The 22,447-nt window shown below is 41.2% G+C and overlaps 1 protein-coding gene across 4 annotated transcripts in view; it reads left to right on the top strand.

Moving 5' to 3' along the window:
- The window catches only part of SLC41A2 (solute carrier family 41 member 2), a 120,293-nt gene that overhangs the window by 22,040 nt on the left and 75,806 nt on the right, over positions 1-22,447 (top strand). For all 4 annotated transcript variants that reach the window (XM_081311397.1, XM_081311396.1, XM_081311398.1 and 1 more), the window contains 2 exons: positions 762-1,484; positions 13,045-13,152. In XM_081311397.1, the coding sequence (XP_081167523.1) occupies positions 930-1,484; positions 13,045-13,152 (663 nt within the window). In that variant the 5' untranslated portion in view covers positions 762-929. The remainder of the gene's footprint in view (positions 1-761; positions 1,485-13,044; positions 13,153-22,447) is intronic.

Here is a 22,447-nt window from a genome sequence, read left to right as displayed (position 1 = left end):
CAGTGCCCATCACACTCTGACTAACTTCAGTGTGTGTCTCTTTAGAGGGGCCTACTGCGGGAGGAAGGGCCAGGCAGACGTTGAGAAGTCTGGAAGTGCATTCCAGGCTTTGCTTTGGTTGGCTTGCAAATTGCAATTGAATGAATCTCTGTAATCCCTTTAATCAGTTTGGTTATTTTCTAAATAATAGAAGGATTGTATTCTTTAAGTCAGTTATAGGGAATTTTTTTTGTATGTCAGAACTACGACTATGACTGTAACCTAATTTTATATGAGGATATCTACCAGGCGTTGTTACTGTAGACATCATCATCATTTCTTATTTTAATAACAAAAGTTGATTAAGTTGTAAATAAAGTAATATGGCTTATTATTTAATGTTTAAAGTATAGTGAATGCTATCTACTTTATCTTGTGTATGTAAAAGTTGGTATCATTAGATTGAGTCCTGTATAGTAATTGTTATTTCATAGATTCATCCACTGTGGAACTTCAGAGGCCGCTAAAGAACTTACATGGGAATTAGTTACATAAAGTATGCAAAAATAAGAAATGCTTTTACCAAGATCGAGCACAAAAAATAACTCTGTAGTTTCTTTGTGCAAAGCAATTATGTGGCTCAGAACAGTTGTTTCTGGCCCACAGAATCTAGTGTGAGCACCTTAGGCTGCTTAAGATGCGTTTTATACTTTAACTCTGCAAATCTAGGTAGCAGGATAGTTCATCTGATTTTTAAACCTTGATTTCTTTTTTCCTGGCAGATCCAGTTCCGAGGTGGAGCTTCTGAGCATCCTTGATTCGTGGAGAAAGCGCTGCCGAAGGATGGAATCAACAGCTTAACCTCGGCAGGTGTCTGGGTGGCTCTGGTTCATCTGCTATGGTCGCGGAGCCTGAGGTCTAAGGAATACAGGGACTTTTGTGATGACAATATGACTAATAGTAAAGGAAGATCTATTAGCAGTAAAACAAGTGGTGGTTTCAGTAGTGGAGAAGGTTTTGTCGATTGGACTTTAAATTTAAATACAATTCAGTCTGACAAGTTTTTAAACTTACTGTTGAGCATGGTTCCAGTAATTTACCAGAAAAGCCAGGAAGACAGGCACAAAAAGACCAATGGCCTTTGGCAAGATGGGTTGTCAGGGGCAGGCCAGGCGTTCAGTAGCAGGTCCGAGCAGCACGTGGAGTACCATGGTTTCTCCGAGCAGCCTTTCCACGGGAGCAGTGGGCATGCGCCCTCAAACTGCAGTCCCAAGTACGACGACTATGCCAACTACAACTACTGTGACGGCAGGGAGGCCTCAGAAACGACTGCCATGCTGCAGGGCGAAGACGTGTCCAGTGAGGGCGACGAGGACATTATTGTGGAAACAAGCCAAAAGTTGCCCAAGGAATCCAGTGGCATCATGGCCCTGCAGATCCTAGTGCCGTTTCTGCTGGCTGGATTTGGCACGGTTTCAGCCGGCATGGTTTTGGATATAGTCCAGGTGAGTGCTCAGGTTAACCCTGCTCTCTTTCTGGTCATTCCATCCTCATTGAAATGCTCTGTTCGCATAGGTTAAGAATTTCAAAACAGCCAGCCAACCTACTTTTCTTTCTCGCTTTCTGAAGTGCTGGGATTTGAACTCAGGGCCTCGTGCATGCTAGGGAGACGCTCCACCACTGAGCTTCATCCCTAGATCAGAATAGTCCTTCTGGCCATAAAGTAATTCAAAACAAGTTAGTTCACAGAAAACCCAGGGCTTGGATATATTGCTGTGATAGCATGTATGAAGCCCTGATTTTTGATCCCCAGTATAAAAAGGGAGAAAGGAAAAAGTCAATAAATGTTTTATTAAATACTTGTTACTATAGTCAGTAAAAGTTAATATGTGCTCATTAAAACGAATCCAAACATTAAAGAGTATTAGGTAAAAGATGGAATCACCTCTACTATTCATCTCCAAACTCATACTCCCTCCTTCCAGAGATTACCACTGTTGAGGCTTTTTTCTGTGGTGTATTTATACATATCTGAGTTCTTTTCAGAAATAAAGATGAAATGCTACATATACTTTTCTGCAACTCATTTTCATTATTTAGTAATACATATTGTACACACATTGGTTCTCAAAGATTTCTGCATTTAAAATGAGTGCTTTGGCTGGGGACTAAGCTCAGTGGTAGAGCACCGGCCTAGCATGTGTGAAGCCCTGGTTCAATCCCCAGTAATTCAAGAACAAATAAAAATAAAAATGGCATTAAAAATAAGTGCTTGATGTTCCATTATATGTATATACCAAAATTTATTTATTCTTCTTCCATGCTGCTGTTCCAGTAAATATCCTGGTGAATGTATCTAAATGTATCTTTATGTACTTGAACTAATATGTTCATAGGTTATGAAATATATAAGAAATAAAAATTTTTTTTTGGTAGTACTGGGGATTGAGCTCAGCGCTTTGCACTTGCTAGGCAAACATTCGGCTACTTCCCAGTCCTTTGTTTTTTAAATTTTATTTTGAGACTGGGTTTCCTTAAGTTGCCTAGGTTGGCCTCAAACTTGAGATCCTCTTGCTTCAGCCTCCTGAGTAACTGGGATTATAGGCATGTGCTATGATGCCCAGCTCATAGAATACATCTTAAAAATGAGATTTCTGCCGGACGCAGTGGCTCAGGAGGCTGAGGCAGGAGGATGGCGAGTTCAAAGCCAGCCTCAGCAAAAGCGAGGTGCTAAACAACTCAGTGAGACCCTTTCTCTAAATAAAATATATAAATAGGGCGGGGGATGTGGCTCAGTGGTCAAGGGCCCCTGAGTTCAGTCCCCAGTACCCTGCACCCAAAAAAGAGATTCTGAAATTCAAATGGCCAACAAATACATGAAAAAATGTTCAACACCTTTTGCAATTAGGAAGATGCAAATCTAATTACACTGAGATTTCGTCTCCTTCTAGTCAGATTGTCAGTCATTGAATACAGATATGGCCGAGCTCATAGGCACACTCCTGTTAACTGGAGGCTGAAGCAGGAGGATCAAAGTTCAAGGCCAGCCTCAGCGATTTAGTGAGACCCTCAGAAACATAGACCCTGTCTCAAAATAAAAAATAAAAAGGACTGGATATGTACCTAAGTGGTAAAGTACCGCTGAGTTCAATTCCCAGTAAACTTCCCACAAAAATACAAATAATAATAAATGCTGGCAAAGTTGCAGGAAAAAGAAACACTTCTATGCTATTGGTGGGGCTGTAAATTACGGTAGCCATTGTGGAGGTCAGCAAGGAGGATTCTCAAAAGACTGGTCGTAGCACCACCACATGACCCGGCTCTACCACTCCTGGGTGTTTATCCAAAGGAATTAGCACACTACAGCGATCCTTGCATTCCCATGTTTATAGCAGCACAATTCAGAATCGCCAAGTCATGGAATCTGCTTAGGTGTCCAACAGCAGACGACTGGATAATGTGGTGTATACAACAGAAGTTTATTTAGCCATATGAAAAATGAAATCATGTCATTTGCAGGGAAAAGGATGGAACTCGAGAACATTCTGTCAAGTGGGATTAGTCAGAACCAGAAAATGCAGGGCCATAGGTTTTTCTCTCATGTGGAAGCCCCAGAGTAGAAGGAAAGAAAAGGGACCTTAGGAAAATAGACCAGGAGACCCGAGGGAGAAGGGGAGAGGAAGTGGGGGTACAAAGGATGAAACAAGCCAAATTTTGACTGTGCATCTGTGAGGATATCACAACGAAGTCCATTATTAGGTAAAACTGTAATTCAACAATCAAAACATGAGTCTGCTGGGTGTTAGGGAGTGTGTGTGTTTATAATTTTGCAGATATGTCCCATCTTGCACTCCTACCATAGATACATGATACTCTTATTTTCCTACACCATATCAGCGCTGGGTATTCTTGATCTTTTTAATTTTTGCCAAGTTGTGGGAAAATATTATTGGGTTTTAATCAACTTTATCTTTCTACTGGTTTCTTGGTGCTGGGGGTGAACTCAAGCCACGTGCTTGCTAGGCAGGTGCTCCAGCCCTGAGCTTCACCCAGCCCTCAGCGTTTTTTGATGGTTCTTAATGTTTTGTGTTTTCCATGTCTTTATTTTAGCCATGGTGATTTTTTTCTGTCAATTACTATTTTTGTATCTTTTATTCATTTTAAAAATGGATGTGCTACTTACTGATTTGTAGGGGGTTTAAATGTATTGTGGGGGCTGGGGATGTGGCTCAAGCGGTAGTGCGCTCGCCTGGCATGCGTGCGGCCCGGGTTCAATCCTCAGCACCACATACAAACAAAAGGTTCTAGGTCAAACCCTGTCCTCCCGTGCCACTTAAATGTATTGTGGTTACAGAACTATTTTTCTAAAGTAGTAAATTGTCAAAATGTGCTATCATTTACCATCAGTTTTCATCCTTCCGAGGAAAGTTGACCACAGCCAGTGTGTTAGGCAGGGTATCTTGTAATTTGCTTTTTATTATTTGCTTCCTAAAAGAATCTCAGGTTATTTGTGACTCTGAGCCATCAGTAGATAGCATTTTTATCTAAATGGAAATGTACACAAATAGAAACATTCCCACCAGCAGAGGGCAAAAGGAACTGTATTAAGTTTTTTTTTAACAGAAGATAACACCAAAGGGGGACCGACCCCACCTAACATTTGAAATATGATTGTTTCAGGTTATTATGACGGTGTCACAGATGCCACAGTGGATAAGCTGTCTTTGGTTGGATTTTTTTTCTGATATACTAATCATTGTGAAGAAACACCATTTAGCTGGTGGCTCCTATAAGAATAACATGTTAGGGGACAGAGTGGCAGAGTATTTACGTGGCTCTTCATGTGCATTCCTCCGGTGTGGTGTTTGCTTGTGTCTTGTTAGTGTTGGAAAAAATAGCACATGTATAATTAATTAAAGGTCCTGTGGACTTTAGGACTACTGGCCTCATGACTTTATAGTGTCAAACCTTAGTACTAAAAATGGCAAAAACAGTATGTAAATGTTTTGAAGGATTTTATTTATGCTTTTAAAAACTTTTTATTTGTAAAACTTAATACATTCAGAGTGTACAAAGCAAAAACATTAGAGCTTGGTGGATTTTTATATTACAAACTGCCATATAACCATCAACCAGCTCAAGAAACAGCATCTGTACAATCCTTCATTAGCCTTTGTGTCCGTAAGTTTCATGGGACTGTACTTTCATTTATTTTCATTGCTGCATAGTACTCCATTGTATGAATGTCCTGCAATTTCTCTATTCTACTATTGATGGACATTAAGAGAAAGGGTGTGCTTAGCTGGGCAAGCACTCTCCTCGATTGTAGGTGTCCGTGTGTACAAATTTGTTGGCTCTGTGTATAGATATGGGATTTCCAGGTCTCAGAATATGTAGGTACTCAAGTTTAATAGATGTGAGGTGGCTTTCCAAACTAATTGTACCAATTTTCCCTCCAGTTAGCAGTGTACAAGAGATCCCACTGGTCTGTGTGCTTATTTATACTTGGAATCTGGTCTTTCTAATTTCAGGGATTCTCACATGTGCGGGTGGCTTCTCATCATGGTGTTAGTGGGGATTTCTCTGATGACTGATGATGCATGCTGACCATTTGGATATGCCTGGTAAAATGTCCTTGCTGATTTTTTTCTGTTTTTCTTAGAGGCTTGTAGGAGTTATTTATATTTCTTGAATATAAGCTTTTTAGTTCTATGTATTAAAAATATCTATTCCCCTGGCTTGCCTTTTTATTCTTTCCTTGGTGCATTTTGATGAGGAAAACTTCTTAACTTTGAAACATTTCTTCCTCCTACTTTCCCTTGGTTTGTCTTGTCTCTTTAAGAAATCCTCCCATACCCTGTGGTAATTAAGATGTCCTTATGTCACCTTCTTAGTGCTTTGGTGCTTCCTTTTGCTTTTAGACCATCCCTTGCCTGGACGGACTTTTTGTTCAGAGTGGGAAGTGGGGGCTGTATTTTTTCTTTCCACGTACATTTCCTGTTGTATCTATGCTGTTACATAATTGCTCTCAAAATAATATGTCAAATTTTGAAAGGAAAACAAAGCAGACTGAACTTTGGCCACTGCCTGGCCCTGCTCCTTGTGGTGAGTCAGGTGCGGTCTGCATGGGGTGCCTGTGCCCTAGGTCCTTTGTGTGTTTAAGGATCCTGGCTCCATCCCTGCTGTCCCCTGGCTCTGGTACAAGTCTTGGTATGGAGTAGAGGTGTTCTCCTTGCCTTGTTCATCCTCAGAAGTGCTTCAGTGATTCTTTGCCCTCTGCATTTCCATCTGCCCCCCTACTTCCCAGAACTGGGAATTGAGCCCAGTGGTACTTTACCACTGAGCTATATCCTCAGCCCTTTTAATATTTTGAGACAGATTCTCATTAAGTTGCTGAGGCTCTTGCTAAATTCCTGAGGCTGGCCTTGAACTTTTGATCCTGCTCCTCCTATCTCGGCATCCCTGAGCTGATAGGCTTTTACCTTTGTGCCTGGCCTATTTTATTTTTGAGACTGGGTCTCTCTAAATTGCCCAGGCTGGGTTTGAATTTAAGATCATCCTGCCTTAGCCTCCTGAGTTCCTGGTATTACAGGCTTGTGGCCCTGTGCTGGGATTATTCATGGATTTTTTTTTTTAAATACATGATAGCGGAATGTATTCTAATTCTTATGACACATATAGAACACAATTTTTCATATCTTTGTATAAAGTATGTGGCCCAGTGGTAGAGCGCTCGCCTAGCACTGCAAGGCCCTGGGCTCAATCCTCAGCACCACATAAAAATAAATAAATAAAATAAACATATTCTGTCCAACTACAACCATCCACCTGCATTCTGGTATAGTTCTGTCAGTTTCCACAGAAACAGTCGCTGCAGTTGTGATTTCGATTGCGTTTCACCTCGGGGAGAATCGACTCTCAGCGCTTGGTGATCTAACGCGGCCTCGACCCGTCCTCTGTGGAGGTCACTCTGTTTTGTTTTTAATACTGGAATCGAATCCAGGGCCTTGCGCTGGCTGGGCAAGCACTCTCCTCGAGCTACTCCCAAGAAGGATCGCTTCCATTGCCCTCAGGGGTGTTTTAGAGTTTTTTTTTTTTTTTTAAATAACTTTATTTTTTTATGCGGTGCTGAGGATCAAACCCCGGGCCTCAAACCCTGAGGTTCAAACCCGGTGCCTCCCATGTACTAGGCAAGCGCTCCATCACAGAGCCCAGCCCCAGCTGTTTTAGTTTTGAACATAGAACTTTTACATTTTTTGATTAGATTCATTCCCGGTTATTTGATGCTATTTGATGTTGGTGTCAGTGGTATGGTTCCCTAAGAAATCCATTTTCTGTGTGTTGTAGGTATGTAAATTGTTTTTTCTTTATTGACCTGTGTCCAGCAACTTTGTTAAAGTCCTGTGTTAAGGTTAATAATTTATGTGTAGATTCATTTTGAATTTCTTCAGCATAACTAACCATCGCCTGTAAAAAATCGCATTTTCCCCTGAGCCTCGTGCACTGGACTACTTTTTCTTGCTGATCAGTTCGGGGCCTGTTAGAAGCTGTGACAGCAGGAAGCTTTCTAGTTCCCAGAGCTTCCCACATTTCACCATTAAACATGGGTTTTGCTATTGGGTTTTATAATACTCTTTATCAAATTAAGACTTTTTTTTTTGGTATTGGGGAGTGAATCCAGGGGAGCTTACCCACTAAGCCATGTCCCCAGGCCACCCCCTTTGTATTTTTTTCAGAGATGGGGTCTCACTGAGTTACCTGGGACTTCACTAAGTTTCTGAGGCTGGCTTTGAACTTGCAATTCTCCTACCTCAGCTCCCGAGCCACTGGGATTATGGGATACAGGCGTGCACCACCACGCCCGGCAAGACTCTCTTTTTTAAGCTTACTAATGTTTCTTTTTTTAAAAAAATGTGCATGGATGTTGACTGATCAAATGCTTTTTCTCTTTTTATTGATATATTGATTTTTTCCTTTATTGCAATGTTCAATAACATTTATTAAACCCTACATTTCTGGAATAAATATAACCAGTCTAAATGTTGCTTTTGTAAAACTCTGGTCAAGTTTGCTAATGTTTTGTTGAGAATTTTGGCACGTGTATCTGTGGGTAAGATTAACCTGTAATGGTCTTTGTAGCTGGCAGATTTCTGTATCAAGGTAATGCTGGTCCCTTAAATGGATTTGAAAATACTCTTTCCCTTTCTATTCTTTGTAAGGGTTTATGTTTGCTATGATTCTTGACGAAGACCTCTTGGCCTGGAACTCTCTCTCTGGGAAGTTTATCTGCCAGGCTGGTTTTCAGCTCCTGGCTCAGTTGATCCTCCTGCTGCAACCTGCCTGGTTGCTGGGACAGGTGCACACACTACACCCAACTATAACTCGGGTTTTTAAAAGCCTCCGGACTAATCAGATTTCCTTCCTCCCTCCCTCCCTCCCTCCCTCCCTCCCTCCCTTCCTTCCTTCCTTCCTTCCTTTTGGTGAATTTTCTTTTCATAGACATTTGTTCCATCCGTTTGTATTTCAGTTACTGTGTCCGTCTTAGATTTTCTGTTAGGCGCATTTCTCCAGTACGTATTCTTCCCCTTCTTCCTGGATGAACGCTGTGAGGTCCATCTGGCCCATGGTTTGGTTTGATTCTGATGGTTCTTCATGGTCTTCTTTGTTAGATGGACTGTGCGCTGGTGACAGTGGGGTGTCTGTTACTGTATTGGAGCTTCTCTCCCACTTTTGTCTGCTCAGGTTTGTTTTGTGTCATTGGGAGGGTCCCAGCAGGGGGTGTGTGTCTATTTACAATTGATATTTCCTTGTTGAGGGGATCCCATGTGGTTGCCTGGTGAGCTGCTCTGTTGGCCCACCTTTGTCCTGCTCCTTGGGGTTCCCTCTGTGTGATGGCCTTCTCTGTCCCTCCACTCTACTCGGTGGCTTTACCAGGAAGTGAGCTTCCTGTAGGGAACGTGCCTGTCCCCGAGTCCCCGGTGCTGCTTTTGTGTTTTGTTGTAATCCAGTCAGCCGGTCTGAATCTACGCGGAGAATTTTCTCTTCTTACTCCCAGGGTTTGATTGATAAGTAGTGACATGCTCTTGTCGTTTGATGCATGTTTTTGCAGGTTGTCCCCTGTGTCTACCCGTGTTCCTTTCTTCTTGCTCATCTTTGAGGCTTGGTTTTTGGTGTTGGTAGGTCCTCCTCCTGTGATTAAAGAGAAAGTATCTGTGGTAAGAGGTGGCACACACCTGTAATCCCAGCTACTCAGGAGGCCGAGGCAGGAGGATCACAAGTTGGAGGTCAGTCTTGGCCATTTAGTAAGACCCTGCTTCAAAAAAAAAAAAAAAGAAAGAAAGAAAGAAAAGAAAAGGGCTGGAGATGTAGCTGAGTGTTAGAGTGCTTGCCTAGCATACACAAGGCCCTGGGTTCAATTCCAGTACTGACGCCCCCCCCCAAAAAAAAAAGTGTCTCAGAAAACCAATATAAAATAAGAAATGAAGATGATAATGTCCAGTTCCAAGACCTGACAGGTTACACAGTGCCCAACAGGCACACATTATTCTATTAGTAAATAATCATGATTATATGAAATGCCATTATGTTTTTTTTTTTTTTTACTGAATTGTCTCTTTCGATGTTGGTAGGTCCTCCTCTTCCTCCCTTCCGTGTCTGCTGTAGCGCGCTTTGTGCTTCTGCCTGGTGTCTTGAGCGGTCCCATCCTTTTGCGTCTAGCTTGGGACTCCCTCACACACTTCTGCTAAAGTCAGCTGTGGGGATGAATTTTCTGAATTTTTCTGGTCTTGGAAAGACTTTCTTTTTAGTTTCTGAAGGATACCTTCAGAAACAAATGACTACTAAATTTTTGGGGAAAATACTTATTATTTCGAGACAACTACTTAATAATAGGACTTCTACATATTTCTTTTGTCCTAGAGATGCCATGAACACCTTTCTGAGATACTGAGAGTGCCAGGACTAAGAAAGTTTGGGAGCTTCTAGCACAGGCCTGGCGGTGGAGAGAAAAGAATGTTTGGGGCAAAGATAGGAAGTCAGTGATTCACATCTCTTACTGCCATCACACCAGTGCCGAGTCGTTGGGGATCACATAGTAATTCTGTTTGGTTATAAATTTTTGATTTGAATTGGACTAGAAAAGAGTAGCCCAAAGGGGTACATCTCAGCAGGCCCAAAGTGTGACATCAGCCCATTGTTTCTGTCTAGGTAGGTGTGAGGAAAATGATCTAAAATGTATTCTAGAATCATGTCTGGGATTTGATAAAAGCCGTACCTGGCTCCTAGGTCTGTGGTTGAGATGAAATGCGGGAGTCTAAAGAACAGGGTCTGGAGCAGTGAGTGCAGGTTAGATACTGTTAGTGTCACTGTTATCACCTGTTATTCACATCGTCATGGCCATCACTGTCATTCCGGCCTGGAAGGAGGCTATTCTATTAGCACACTCAATTTTTTTTGTGTGTGAGGCTCTGGAGATGGAGACCAGGGCCTCACTAGGCAAGTACTCTGCCACTGAGCTACCTCCCCAGGTCTCCATAGGAGAATTTTAACCCATTAGAAAACATGGACAACACTGATGACCTATTTTTATCAAGACTAGAGATCTAGGGTGCCACTGGAATCCCAGTCCTTCCTTCCTTCCTTCCTTCCTTCCTTCCTTCCTTCCTTCCTTCCTTCCTTCCTTCCTTCCTTCCTTCCTTCCTTCCTCCTTCCTTCCTTCCTTCCTTCCTTCCTTCCTTCCTTCCTTCCTTCCTCCTTCCTTCCTTCCTTCCTCCTTCCTTCCTTCCTTCCTTCCTTCCTTCCTTCCTCCTTCCTTCCTTCCTTCCTTCCTTCCTTCCTCCTTCCTTCCTTCCTTCCTCCTTCCTTCCTTCCTTTTCTTTTTTTTTGTGTGTGTGCATGTGTGTGCGTGTGTGCATGTGTGTGCGTGCGTGCATTTGCGCTAGGGACGGAACCCAGGGCCCTGTATATGCCAGATAAGTGCTTTACCACTGAGCTACGTCTCTGGCCTGCCCCCACTCCCCCCCACGCCTCCCCATATCCTTAGTTGGATCTTTTAACTGGGATTTTATAGGACTGATCTGACAAACATTTCTGAACTCTTTAAGCCCCAGTTATACTTTTTTTATTATTATTTTTTGAACGCAGAGGTTCTTTACCACTGAGCCACCTCCCCAACCCTTTTTATTTTTTATTATGAGACAGGGCCTCACTTCATTGTTGAGGCTGGCTTTGCATCCTCCTGCCTCAGCCTCCTGAGTTGCTGGGATTATAGGTGTGTACTACTGCACCCAGCTTCCCAGTTATACACTTGTTTGGAATAGCCTATAGGGAAACTTTGGGAACAAATTGTACTTTTCTTTCATTTATCTGATGGGTTTAAATTTTATTTTCTCACCTGTCTTGGTATTAGTGATAAGATGTGTGTTCCTGATACTTTTTGGCATGAAGTTACTATTCTTAGCCCATAAAATCTCCTACTGTGGCAATCATATCTTAATAGCATTTTTAAAATATCATTTTATGTTATTAAAGTATTTATGTGGTCTTTTCAGTTTAGCATAAGTACTTTCTTATCTCTTATTTAACTGTCGTAGTATTTCTTCAAGGGCTAGACAGGGTGGATGTTATCTTCATTTCATAAATGAAAAATTAAGATTAGAAAGATAATGTGAGTCATCTAGGATCATGCAGCTAGGTTGTGACAGATCCATGGCCAGAAAAACAAACTTTAGGGGCTGGGGCTGTGGCTCAGCTGCAGAGCGCTTGCCTAGCATGCATGAGGCACTGGGTTGGATCCTCAGCACCACATAAAAATAAACGAATAAAATAAAGGCATTCTGTCTATCTACAATTACAAAAAAAATTTAAAAACCCAAATTTTATTTACTATCATTGATAATATTATTAAAATTTTATTATTCTGGTTTAGTGCTGTTTATGATCTTGTATTCTACACCCTCTTGGCTTCACACCCTAAAATAGGGGGACAGAACCCAGGACTGCTCAGAACTGAAGTCAATTGCATTCCCATCTTTTGACCTTGGGAAAATCATTGAATATGTCTGGATCTTCATTTCTTTTTTATATTATTTTTTGGTACTGGGGATTTAACCCTGGGGCACTTATTCACATCATTGAGCCTCATCCCTAGCCCTTTATATATTTTTTTAAGAGAGAGAGAGAGAGAATTTTTTAATATTTTATTTTTTAGTTTTCGGCGGACACAACATCTTTATTTGTATGTGATGCTGAGGATCCAACTCAGTGCCGCGCATGCCAGGCAAGCATGTTACCGCTTGAGCCACATCCCCAGCCCCCCTTTATATTTTTGAGACAGGGTCTCACTAAGTTGCTTAGGACCCTGCTGAATTGCTGAGGCTGGCCTTGAGGTAGCAGTCCTCCCGCCTCAGCCTCCTGAGCTGGTGGAATGACAGGAGTATGCCATCTAGCATAATTTATTTTATTTCTTTTTTTTAACGTATTTTCTTCATTGTAGTTGATCACAGTACCTTTTTATTTTATTTATTTATTTTTATGTGGTGCTGAGGATCGAACCCAGTGCCTCTCATGTGCTAGGCGAGCGGCATACCACTGAGCCACAACCCCAGCCCTTGAATCTTTATTTCTTAATTTGTGAAATTTGGTAATCATAGTAGTGTAATTTTCTTGTGAGGTTGTTGTAATTAGTGTTGGAACCAAGGTTCAAATTCAGAAGGTCTGGTTTTAGAGCCTGTGCTTTTAACCTAGTTATGCTAACTCTTGCCGTCATAAAGTGATGAAAAATTCACAAGTTTTGGGATTGTGTGTTGTGTGCTAGTATAGAATGTGAGGTAGTGACTGTCGGCTGTCACCACTACTGCCCCTGAGTCTTCTAAAGCCCCAACGCACAGCAGGTAGGGCTAAGCTATATGTTCCCTGTTTTGGTGACCAGTGTGGCACTTCAGGATGTCGGTGCAAAGTTGGGGAGTGGGGAGAAAGGGGATTTTTCGAAATGTTTTTGTTTTAAGGTGGTTTTTAAATAACATCAGAAATTTTTATTTTTCTTATTTTTTAAATTTTTTTTTTCAGCACTGGGAGGTGTTCAAAAACGTAACAGAAGTTTTCATTTTAGTTCCTGCCCTTCTCGGTCTCAAAGGGAACTTGGAAATGACACTGGCATCCAGATTGTCCACCGCAGTAAGTTTTTTCCTACCTCATAGTGTATGTATCACTTATACTATTTCCTTTATTAGGAAGAACTTGTATCAGGAAAAAAGTTTTTCCCTCTGTCTGTCTGAGTCTCTGGCCCTTAGGGTTGTAACTGATCCCATAAATTGAGTGTCCTCAGGGTTGTCTGATCTGAGAGCTAGAGACCTGTGTTTGTCACGAGAAGTAACCTACTTGTCTCCTTTGATGGGGTAAGTCAGATGCTCAGAGTCTTCTGGCTCTGATGGGCTGAAGGATATTTAAAATTTCCATGACTGTTAAAGCAACATGTGCTTATTATAAAAATGAAAAGAGAGAAAAGAATAAAGAAAATCCCAAACCACCTTACTTTTCCACCTGGACATGACCACTAGTAATATTTTGGTGTAGATTCTTCTATACTTTCATCCTTTTTTTAATATTTATTTTTTTAGTTTTACACAATACCTTTATTTTGCTGATTTATTTTTTTGTGGTGCTGAGGATCGAGCCCAGGGCCTCGCACGTGCTAGGTGAGCGCTCTACCGTTGTGCCACAACCCCGGCCCTATACTTTCATATCTGTATTTATATGTGGATAGGGTATCATAATGTATATAACATTGGGCATTTTAAAAAGAAACTGGAATCCCGTATGTTCTCTTTTATAATCTGTGGTCTCCACTTAAGAATACATCCTGGTCATATTCCATGTCAGTGTCGTTGTCTTCATCAGCTCTGTACTTTTATGTTGTAGTACTCTGCAACAGTTGGATTCATCCAGCATTGGATATGTGAGCTCTTTCTAATGATTTACTAATATAAGCAAAACTGTATGAAGATCCTTTTGTACTTTTTCTTCTTTAGGGGAAATTCTAGGATCGTAAATTACTCTTTAAGTTAGCTCGTGACTCGGGATGATCTCTAGTCACTTGGCTAGTCGTGTAGGTGGAGCTAAACCTCATAGAGTAGAATTACTTTGGTAACTTCCCGTTAGCCTATAGCATGAAGTCACTGTGATTATTGAATATTGAAAGGACTAGAGAGCGATAAAAGCTCCTTGGGCTGCATCAGAAAAGTACAAGATGAACCTGGAACATCTTGTGCCAGAAAATAAAGAAGTACTTAAAAAACAAAACCAACCCCAAAACAGGGAAATGACAAAAAAAGATACAAGGCAGTGTCTTGGCCAGATCTGGGATGATCTGCACCATGAAATATGCAACAATAACCCCTGGACTAAGGTAAAGTCCATCTAGTCCATAAGTTAACAAGGCAGATGGAGTGTACATAGATCACTCCGGATATCAGTAAAGGTAGTGAAGAAAAAAGAATGGGTGCTGTGGAAGGGTGATTCTGAGGTCTGCTCCAGGTTATACATGGAGGCTCCACCCAGGAGGTGACAGGTGAGCTGGAACCTGAATCATAAAAATGAGTCAGCCACGTCAAAATCTAAGAAGAAGAGACCATCCCAGTTAGTGCTGTTTATCAATGTGATAAGGTCGTATCCTACAGGCGTTCCAGAATGGTCTGTGGGCAGAATTCACATGGAGATTCAAGACAGATCTACATAGTTTAAAGTTACACAACAATTTTTGAACCTTACTAAAAAATCTTTCTCTCTCCCTTAACAAATGTATCTTTAGCACTTGCCTGTTCAAGGCCTGGGTTTGTGTAGGCCCCCAGCCCTGTAAGGCAAAACCAAACCCAACCCCTAGTGTATCTGTAAGAAGACCTATAAGTCCAAGAGCACATTTAGAATTCTTGTTCATCTTGGCTTCTGCTTTGGAGCTGGTGGTGTGGAGACAGCTGGGCTCTGGTCTGAGGCCAGCCCCTTCCCCCTGGCTGTCTGCATGGCACTTTGAAAGGCTTTGTGCCCATCTCAGGCCTCACGTCCACCCTCAGCTGTGCCTTCAGCAGCAACCACCCCGCACTCCTTGGATTGGGCCTGCACTTACTGGTGGCATGATCTGTGTTCAGCAGCACCAGCTGGAGGGAGAAGTCAACAAGGGGCTCCAGGCTATTTGGACAGGGAACTTTATGGTCCTGGGCATCCAGAGGATGGCCTGGAGATGGGAGAGGCACAGGCTTAGATCTCAGGTGGGCAGAGTCGGGGGGGCCTGTGAATGCCTCTCCTTAGTGGAGGGACATAGCTAAAGGAGGGCCAAGGTGGAGCCCTCTAAACCTGAAGTCTCAGAGCTAGGGCCTCTCTTTCCCAGATTTAGAGTGTTATTGATCCAGAGTCTAGGAATGAAAGCTTTATTTAAATTTTGAAAAAATTACATGACATAAAAGAGAATTTGAACCTGCCTTGTTAGATACTTCTGCAAGTTATTGAAACAAGGTAGAAAAGAAGATATACATTTAAAACAGTTCCTTGAACAAAAGAGACTTAATATTACATTCTTCAGGTAACAATACCAACATAATAGGACTTACTAACTAATAACCCGTGGCTGTTTGCAGAAAAAAAGCAGTTCTTTGACTGTAACTTTGTGAAGTAACCAAGTGGATATACCTTGAAGTGTGCAAATATTTTTTACGTGACACCTGTTACAAAAATTCTATCATTCTACTTTTGGGAAGATACTGAAATTGGCAATAAAAATGGACATGTAGTTAGAGATTCCTTACCTTTTTTTGTATCTTTAAATCCAGTTATATTCCTCTACTTCCATACACTTTTAGATCCAATGTCCTTAAACAAAAGGACAATTTTTTTCCTCAAGTGATATCATAAAGCCATAAATGCATTTCAATAATTAAAATAAAAACATAAATTAGGACAATTATAGTCACCTGAGGATATTTAGAAAGCATCCTCTTCAAATGGTTCACAAAGCTTCAGTTTTGGAATTATTTCAACGATTGTATCATCACTGTCAACTGTAATCTTTTGGGGCCGTAGTTATACTGGGGCTTGAAGATCAGTCTTTGATCTCAGCAATTAATCCCTGATAGGAAAGAAAGTCTAATAATTTGGTGACACTGTTCATAGCACCATCTAGACTGACAAAGCTAGCCTAAAATAATCTTGGTTCTTCAGTGACTTGGTTGGAAAGTACCTAGCATTGCAGATATGAGAATAGTAACCACAAGGTCATCTAGCAGCTCTCAGTACTAAAAAAATCATTTTTTAAAAAATTCTAATAATGAAATTATGATAAAATGCTTAAAATTTGAGTTTCATATTTATTCTTATATCCCATTAGTTCATTATATGATGACATTTAGTGACCGTGAATATTGATTTTAACACTTGATCCTTTGACACCAGCTGGACTGTGTGTTGAGAATATCTGAAGAAGAGAGAGAAGAAACCCACGTAGCTTCACTGAGGTTCTGAGAGTTAGTGAAATTGCGCACAGGTCTCCTACCTGCTGCTTTCCCCACTTCATTTTCTTGTGAGAACTCGTGGGTCACTTAGGTGGAACTCAATCCAAGAGCCCTTTTGGCAGGAGAGAATAAAGGTCTTGAAAACAGAAGTGGCAACAGTCAAGGAAGAGGAAAGTTAAGGAATGGAAGTTGAAAGGTGGCTCCAGTTTCACTTGTTGGAAAATGAACTTTGCTCTGATAGATAGAGTGAAGCAGGCTTCTGAGTCACTTTGCCAGGAAGAGTGAAGTTCTGGTTCGCTTACCTTAAAGAAAAGACCTCTGAAAGCGTTGTTCTTGAGCACTGACCAGCTTTGTTTAGATTCAAGTGATAGATTAAAATGCCGGTCCATTTTAAAATAGGCCATACTGTAGGGAATCTGGTTCAGAAAGAATTGACTGCAAATGAAGTTTTGCTGGTTCATTTGATCACATTACCATTAAATCTCCTGGAAGTGGATTTAGTCTTAATCTTCTTTTAAACTTCATCTGCTGTATTCTATTTCGTGCTAGATATGTCTGTTTATGTGCATTTTTCTATTCACCTTAAGAGAGGGGAATTCCAAAGCTGGTCGGCTCAGCACAGGGAGCTTATTGCTAAGGTCCCCACTGCAGGGCGGACTTAACTGAGCCTTTCTTTGAGGCAATAAGGCTAGAGTTGTCTTCTGTAGTTTCAGAATTGTGTTGCTAAAGAGATATATCAGACATAAACAGAGAGAAATAAGAAAGTGAACCTCCAAGGCTGAGCTAGGAAGGTCCCAGGCAATGCACAGCCCAAGGCTGGGCCTGTGGTTGCTGTTGGACGGAAGGTTCTAGAGCAGTCTTCTGACCATCAGCGTCAGAGATGTGTTAGAAGTGCCACTTCTCAGCCCTCTTCCAAAGCACTGAGTTGAAATGTGGGGGGGGGGGGGGATGACCCGGCCATCGGTTTCTTTTTTTTTTTTAATATTTATTTTTTAGTTGTAGTCGGACACAATACCTTTCTTTTAATTTATTTATTTTTATGTGGTGCTGAGGATTGAACCCAGGGCCTCACACTTGCTAGGCCATCGCTCTACCGCTGAGCCACAACCCCAGCTCCCCATCTGTTCTTTAGCAAGCTCTCCAGACGATTCCGAGGTACACTCACGCTGGAGAACCACGGTGTTGGATAAGGCGCCTTGGAGGCCCATGGTGCTAGGACCAAGTGAACAGGGGGGTCCTAGGAGAGGAGGTTAGAGAATGAGCCAGGGGCCAGCCAATAAGGGACCTGTGGTCTCCTGGAAGGACTTTGGCTGCTTCCTAATAGGGAAACCATTGGAAGATTCTGGGCAGAGCCGTGGTGTGGTCTGAGCAGTGTTCTTTAACAGATTATTCTGACTGTCGTGTTGCGGTATGGGCACCAGAGACTGAAGCAGGGAGCCCGGCTGGGAGCTCGTTGCCATGATGTAGTTGGAGATGATGTTGCTGGGATGGGGGTGGTAGTAGAGGGTGTCCTGAGAGGTTGTTGGAGTCAGAGCCCATGTTCAGATAGAGCCGACAGACAGCTGATGCATTTGCTGAAGTAGAGGAGCTGTCGGTTATTCTCTCTGGCAAAGCCAGACAGAAGAGTCGATAGGAAGCAGTCACTTGGGTGTGAAGCTGTGGCGACATGGTGTGCTCTTCTAGTTTATGGCATTGAAGTTGCTTGGAGAAGTTGATCTCATAGGCGGAATGCTACCATTCTGAGGGAAGGCCAGAGCGTCACTGTCGGGCGGCTTCTGAGGCTTTCTTGACACATGTTTACACATCCGCCCTCAGTAGCTTCATGCTGTCCCCCACTGGTCACTCAGTCCCCTTCTCCATTCCCTTCCTGACCCCAGAGCTGAACTGTCCGTTGTCAGCTGGAAGCCACTCACTGCATTCAGAACTAACTGTCACTTTCCCTTATTCTAGCAGGTTCTCTCTTTGAAGTGTCTTGTGGGTTAGTGGGCGGTCCTCTCCTTCCCTTCTCACTCTCTCCAGCTCCTGCCTGGACGTCATTCCACCTGGGAATTGCTCTTCCCTCTTACGCCTACCCACTGCCACCTGAACTTGGGGTTGGTGGTCTCCACTGTGGTGGCCGGTGCTTCCTGGTTCTAGGCAGAAGAGCAAATGAATGTAATTTTTGAAAAACCTCAACAAGTACTATTTGAAAGCTGGTTTTTAACTTTTTTAAAATTTTATTTATTTATTTAGCTGTAGTTGGATACAATGCCTTTATTTTGTTTATTTACTTTTTTGTGGTGCTGAGGATCGAACCCAGGGCCTCACACATGCTAGGCAAGCGCTCTATCACTGAGCTCCAGCCCCAGCCCTGGCTTTTAAAATTTTATGTGTTAAAAAATACTTCTTTTCAACAATTATGTTTTTTTGTGAAATATTTCTTTTCACTTCTAAGATTAGGAATGAAAATCATAGCTATAGAAGGCCACTCGGTGATTACTTTAATCTTTTTGTTTTATCATTTTTATGATTATCTGCAGGAGAACCAGGACAAATGAGCTTAGAGGATTATAAGGTGGATCTTCAATAAGTAGAAAGACAGAGAGCTTAAAACCTCAGACACCAGAGACAGCCTATTCATTCAGTCTATTGAAGGTCACTTGTCCTTAGAGCTTGTTATTCCGTCAAACTAGATGAAAAGATATATCAATAAAATAGATTTCCTATTTCAACAAGGAAATTAAATAGTGATGAATACAAATCAGCTTTATCTTGACCTCTTACATAAGTCCAAATTTATTTGTAAAGATATGATGATTAAATTGACTACTTTTCCTGGATTTTAATTTTTCAACAGTGTATATAAAATTATATATATATATATATATATATATATATAGATAGATAGATAGATAGATAGATAGATTTTTTTCAATTTTTTTATATAGATGTTCATATAGATATGTGGCAGTGTTGTACAATTGGAAAATAAACAAAGCACAATGATTTCTGGAGTTTTAAGAGTTTTCAACTATAGTTTAAGTTCTTTAGTTTAAGTCTAAAATTTTCTCTTTCTTTAATGCTAGATATGAGTCAAAAATGGTATCCTTAAGATAAATTAAAAGGAAAGAAAAAAAAAAAAAAGAAGATTGTGAATTGGTTTCCCAGGAGCAAATTGCCTGGCAGAATCTTATTAGCCCTTTTCTACTCCAGGCAAAACTGATTTCTGTTGCCTCAAACCTCTTGTCAGAGAACTCTAAGTTCTCTGAAGTTATTTTGTAATATTCTTTATTATTTTATTTTTATTTATTCGTTTTTTGGTACTGGGGATTGAACCCAGGGGTGTTCTACCACTGATCCACATCACCAGTCCTTTTTATTTTGTATTTTGAGACAGGGTCTTGCTAAGTTGCCAGGCTGGTTTCAAATTTGTGATCCTCCTGCCTCAGATTCCTAAGTTGCTGGGATTACGGTGTGAACTACCACACCCGACAATGCTCTATCTTTCTAATTTACTAATTAAAAAATGTGTTTTGGGTCTTTACTGTATGCCAAGCATGGATCTGTGTGCTCAGTCATAAGACAGAAAATGTACCTGCCTTTGTGGTGCTGACATCCTAGCAGAAGTTGTTGACAAAGCCTCTTCCTGTAGTAATTTGATGTTGGACTTCCAATTTCAATTGCAAAGCTTCTAAGACAATAAAAAATTAAAGCCCAAATAATGATTATTAGTAACTGACTTAAATTTCTGTATTATTCCCAAATCCGGCATAATTCTAAATTTTATGTGTTTTGGTTGTGAAATCTGATTGTGAATACAAATGAGATTGCATGTTCCTATTCTACATTTTAATGCATCTTTCTTAAGTTAAAAATATCAGCCCTTAGTTTTTCGGAGTAGAACTACTTATGTTTAATCTGAAACTGTTTTAATCAGGTGGATTTTTAGCTCCCTCCTTTTTTGCAGCTTTATTGAGATATAACTGACATACCATAACTGCACATTTTTAAAGCCTACAGTCTGGATGCTTTGATATGTAGTATGTACTCAGGAAACTATCATCACCATCGGGGTAATGGACATGTGCGTTGCCCTGTATGCTCAGAAAGATATTAGTTTGTGTGTGTTTGAGTGTATTATGTTTTATATAAGATATCTAAAATATATAAATAAAATATATAAATGTATAATCCATTGCTTCTTAGACTTGTGGCTAAGATTGAGTGTAAAAATATATAACAGGGTTTCTGATTCCAGTTAATGGCAGAATGAATTGGCTGGGTGAACCCTCCCTGCCATTCAATACAGTTACAAAATCTAGACAAACTATTCGATGGCAATAAAAAGTGAAAAAGCAGAATTTTGAGTTCCCTTAAAAGAGCATGCCGTCGATGACTAAGAATGGCAGTGTTTGCAAGATGTCTTTGCTTGAGGGCATTCTCCAGTCCCTGGATCTCATGTGGCAGAAAACTCAGTCTTCCCTGCTCCAGGTGGCAGAGATAGAGTTCAGATTGGCAAGGGGAGATGGAAACTTAGGGAGGGAATTCTAGAAGTGCAGAAAGGTAAGATCCAAAGTCGGAATATAAGATCTGCTCAAATCTTTGGCTAACTGCAAAAGTATGTGTATACAGGCCTGACCTGAGTGTGAGCCTGGCAGAAAAAGAAAAAAGAAAACAAGTGGGCAGAAATGTGAGAGGGGCCTGTGTCTGAAAGACCAGTGCACTCACTGAGATTTGTCTGCTCCCTACCTGTTTGTCTCCTTCTCCTCCCTCCTCTTTGCTTTTGTGTGTGTGTGTGGGGGGGTACTAGGGATTGAACCCAGGGCACTCTACCACTGAGCTACAGCCCCAGCCCTTTTTATTTTTCATTTTGAAACAAGGTCTCACTAAATTGTCCAGGCTGGCCTTGAACTTGCCATCCTCCTCTGGCCTCAGCCTCCCCAGTTCCTGGAATTACAGAGTATGCCGCTGCTTGATGGCTGTTTTGATCGAGCACCTTCTGTGACCTTATGCACAGCTGTTGTGGCAGAGAATTGAAATTTTACTGGATCGAAGTATCAGATGATAGAACTTGAAGCTAAGAGAGCCAGTGGAAATACATGGGGAAATACCAGAGGCAGGAGAACCTCAGAGAGGGTTAACTCCAAACTAGACCACAAATTTTGTCCAACTCGTTGCCTGACCATTAAACTACATAGGTATGGAAGTGATCCCCAAAGGGCTAGACTGAAAAGCAGTATTGTAGTCAAAAGAACCAAGTAGAAGTTGAACTGCTCCACCCCGGGAGAGAGAAGACTCTGTAGTTTGACTCTCAGCAAATTAACTGCTAATTAGAAGGAAAATTCAATCCTTAGAACATTACAGGTATCAGAGTCACTCTCCTATGTTGTCAACACTGGCTTGTTTTTAACAAAAAATATCATCAGATGGTAGAAAGAAACAGAAGTGTGATCCATTTGCAAGAAAAGTGTGGTTCATATCCATCCATGGGGAGGGACTCCAATGGGCCCAGGTGGTGAATTTAACTGTCTTTTAAAACAGCTGGTTTGAACATGTCCAAAGAACTAAAGGGGAAAATACATTAAGAATTCAACAGATGATCTTTTTTTGTGTATGTGGTGCTGGGGATCCAACCCAGGGCCTTGTGAGTGCAAGGCAAGCACTCTACCAACTGAGCTATATCTTCAGCAAAATGATGCATCTTTTTGTTTTAAGTATTTTTTTAGCTGTCAGTGGATCTTTTATATTATTTATTTATTTATATGCAGCGCTGAAGTCGAACCTAGGGCCTTACACATGTGGCAAGCTTTCTACCAATGAGCCCCAGCCCAAAACAGATGCATCTTAATGAGTGAATGAGTTGGTGTCTCTGCAAACATATTGGCCTATTTTTCTAATGCTTCAAGATATATATAATTTGAATAAATATGGATTAGTCAGAAATCTTTACCAAATCACGCCCGCCTACACTTTATCACTTTCCCAGTTCTTGG

This window comes from Spermophilus citellus (genome assembly GCF_964194105.1).
Source record: "Spermophilus citellus genome assembly, chromosome: 10".
Lineage (NCBI taxonomy): Eukaryota > Metazoa > Chordata > Mammalia > Rodentia > Sciuridae > Spermophilus > Spermophilus citellus.
Note: the sequence above shows the minus strand (reverse complement) of the source record. Positions and strands in the feature narration are given on the sequence as shown.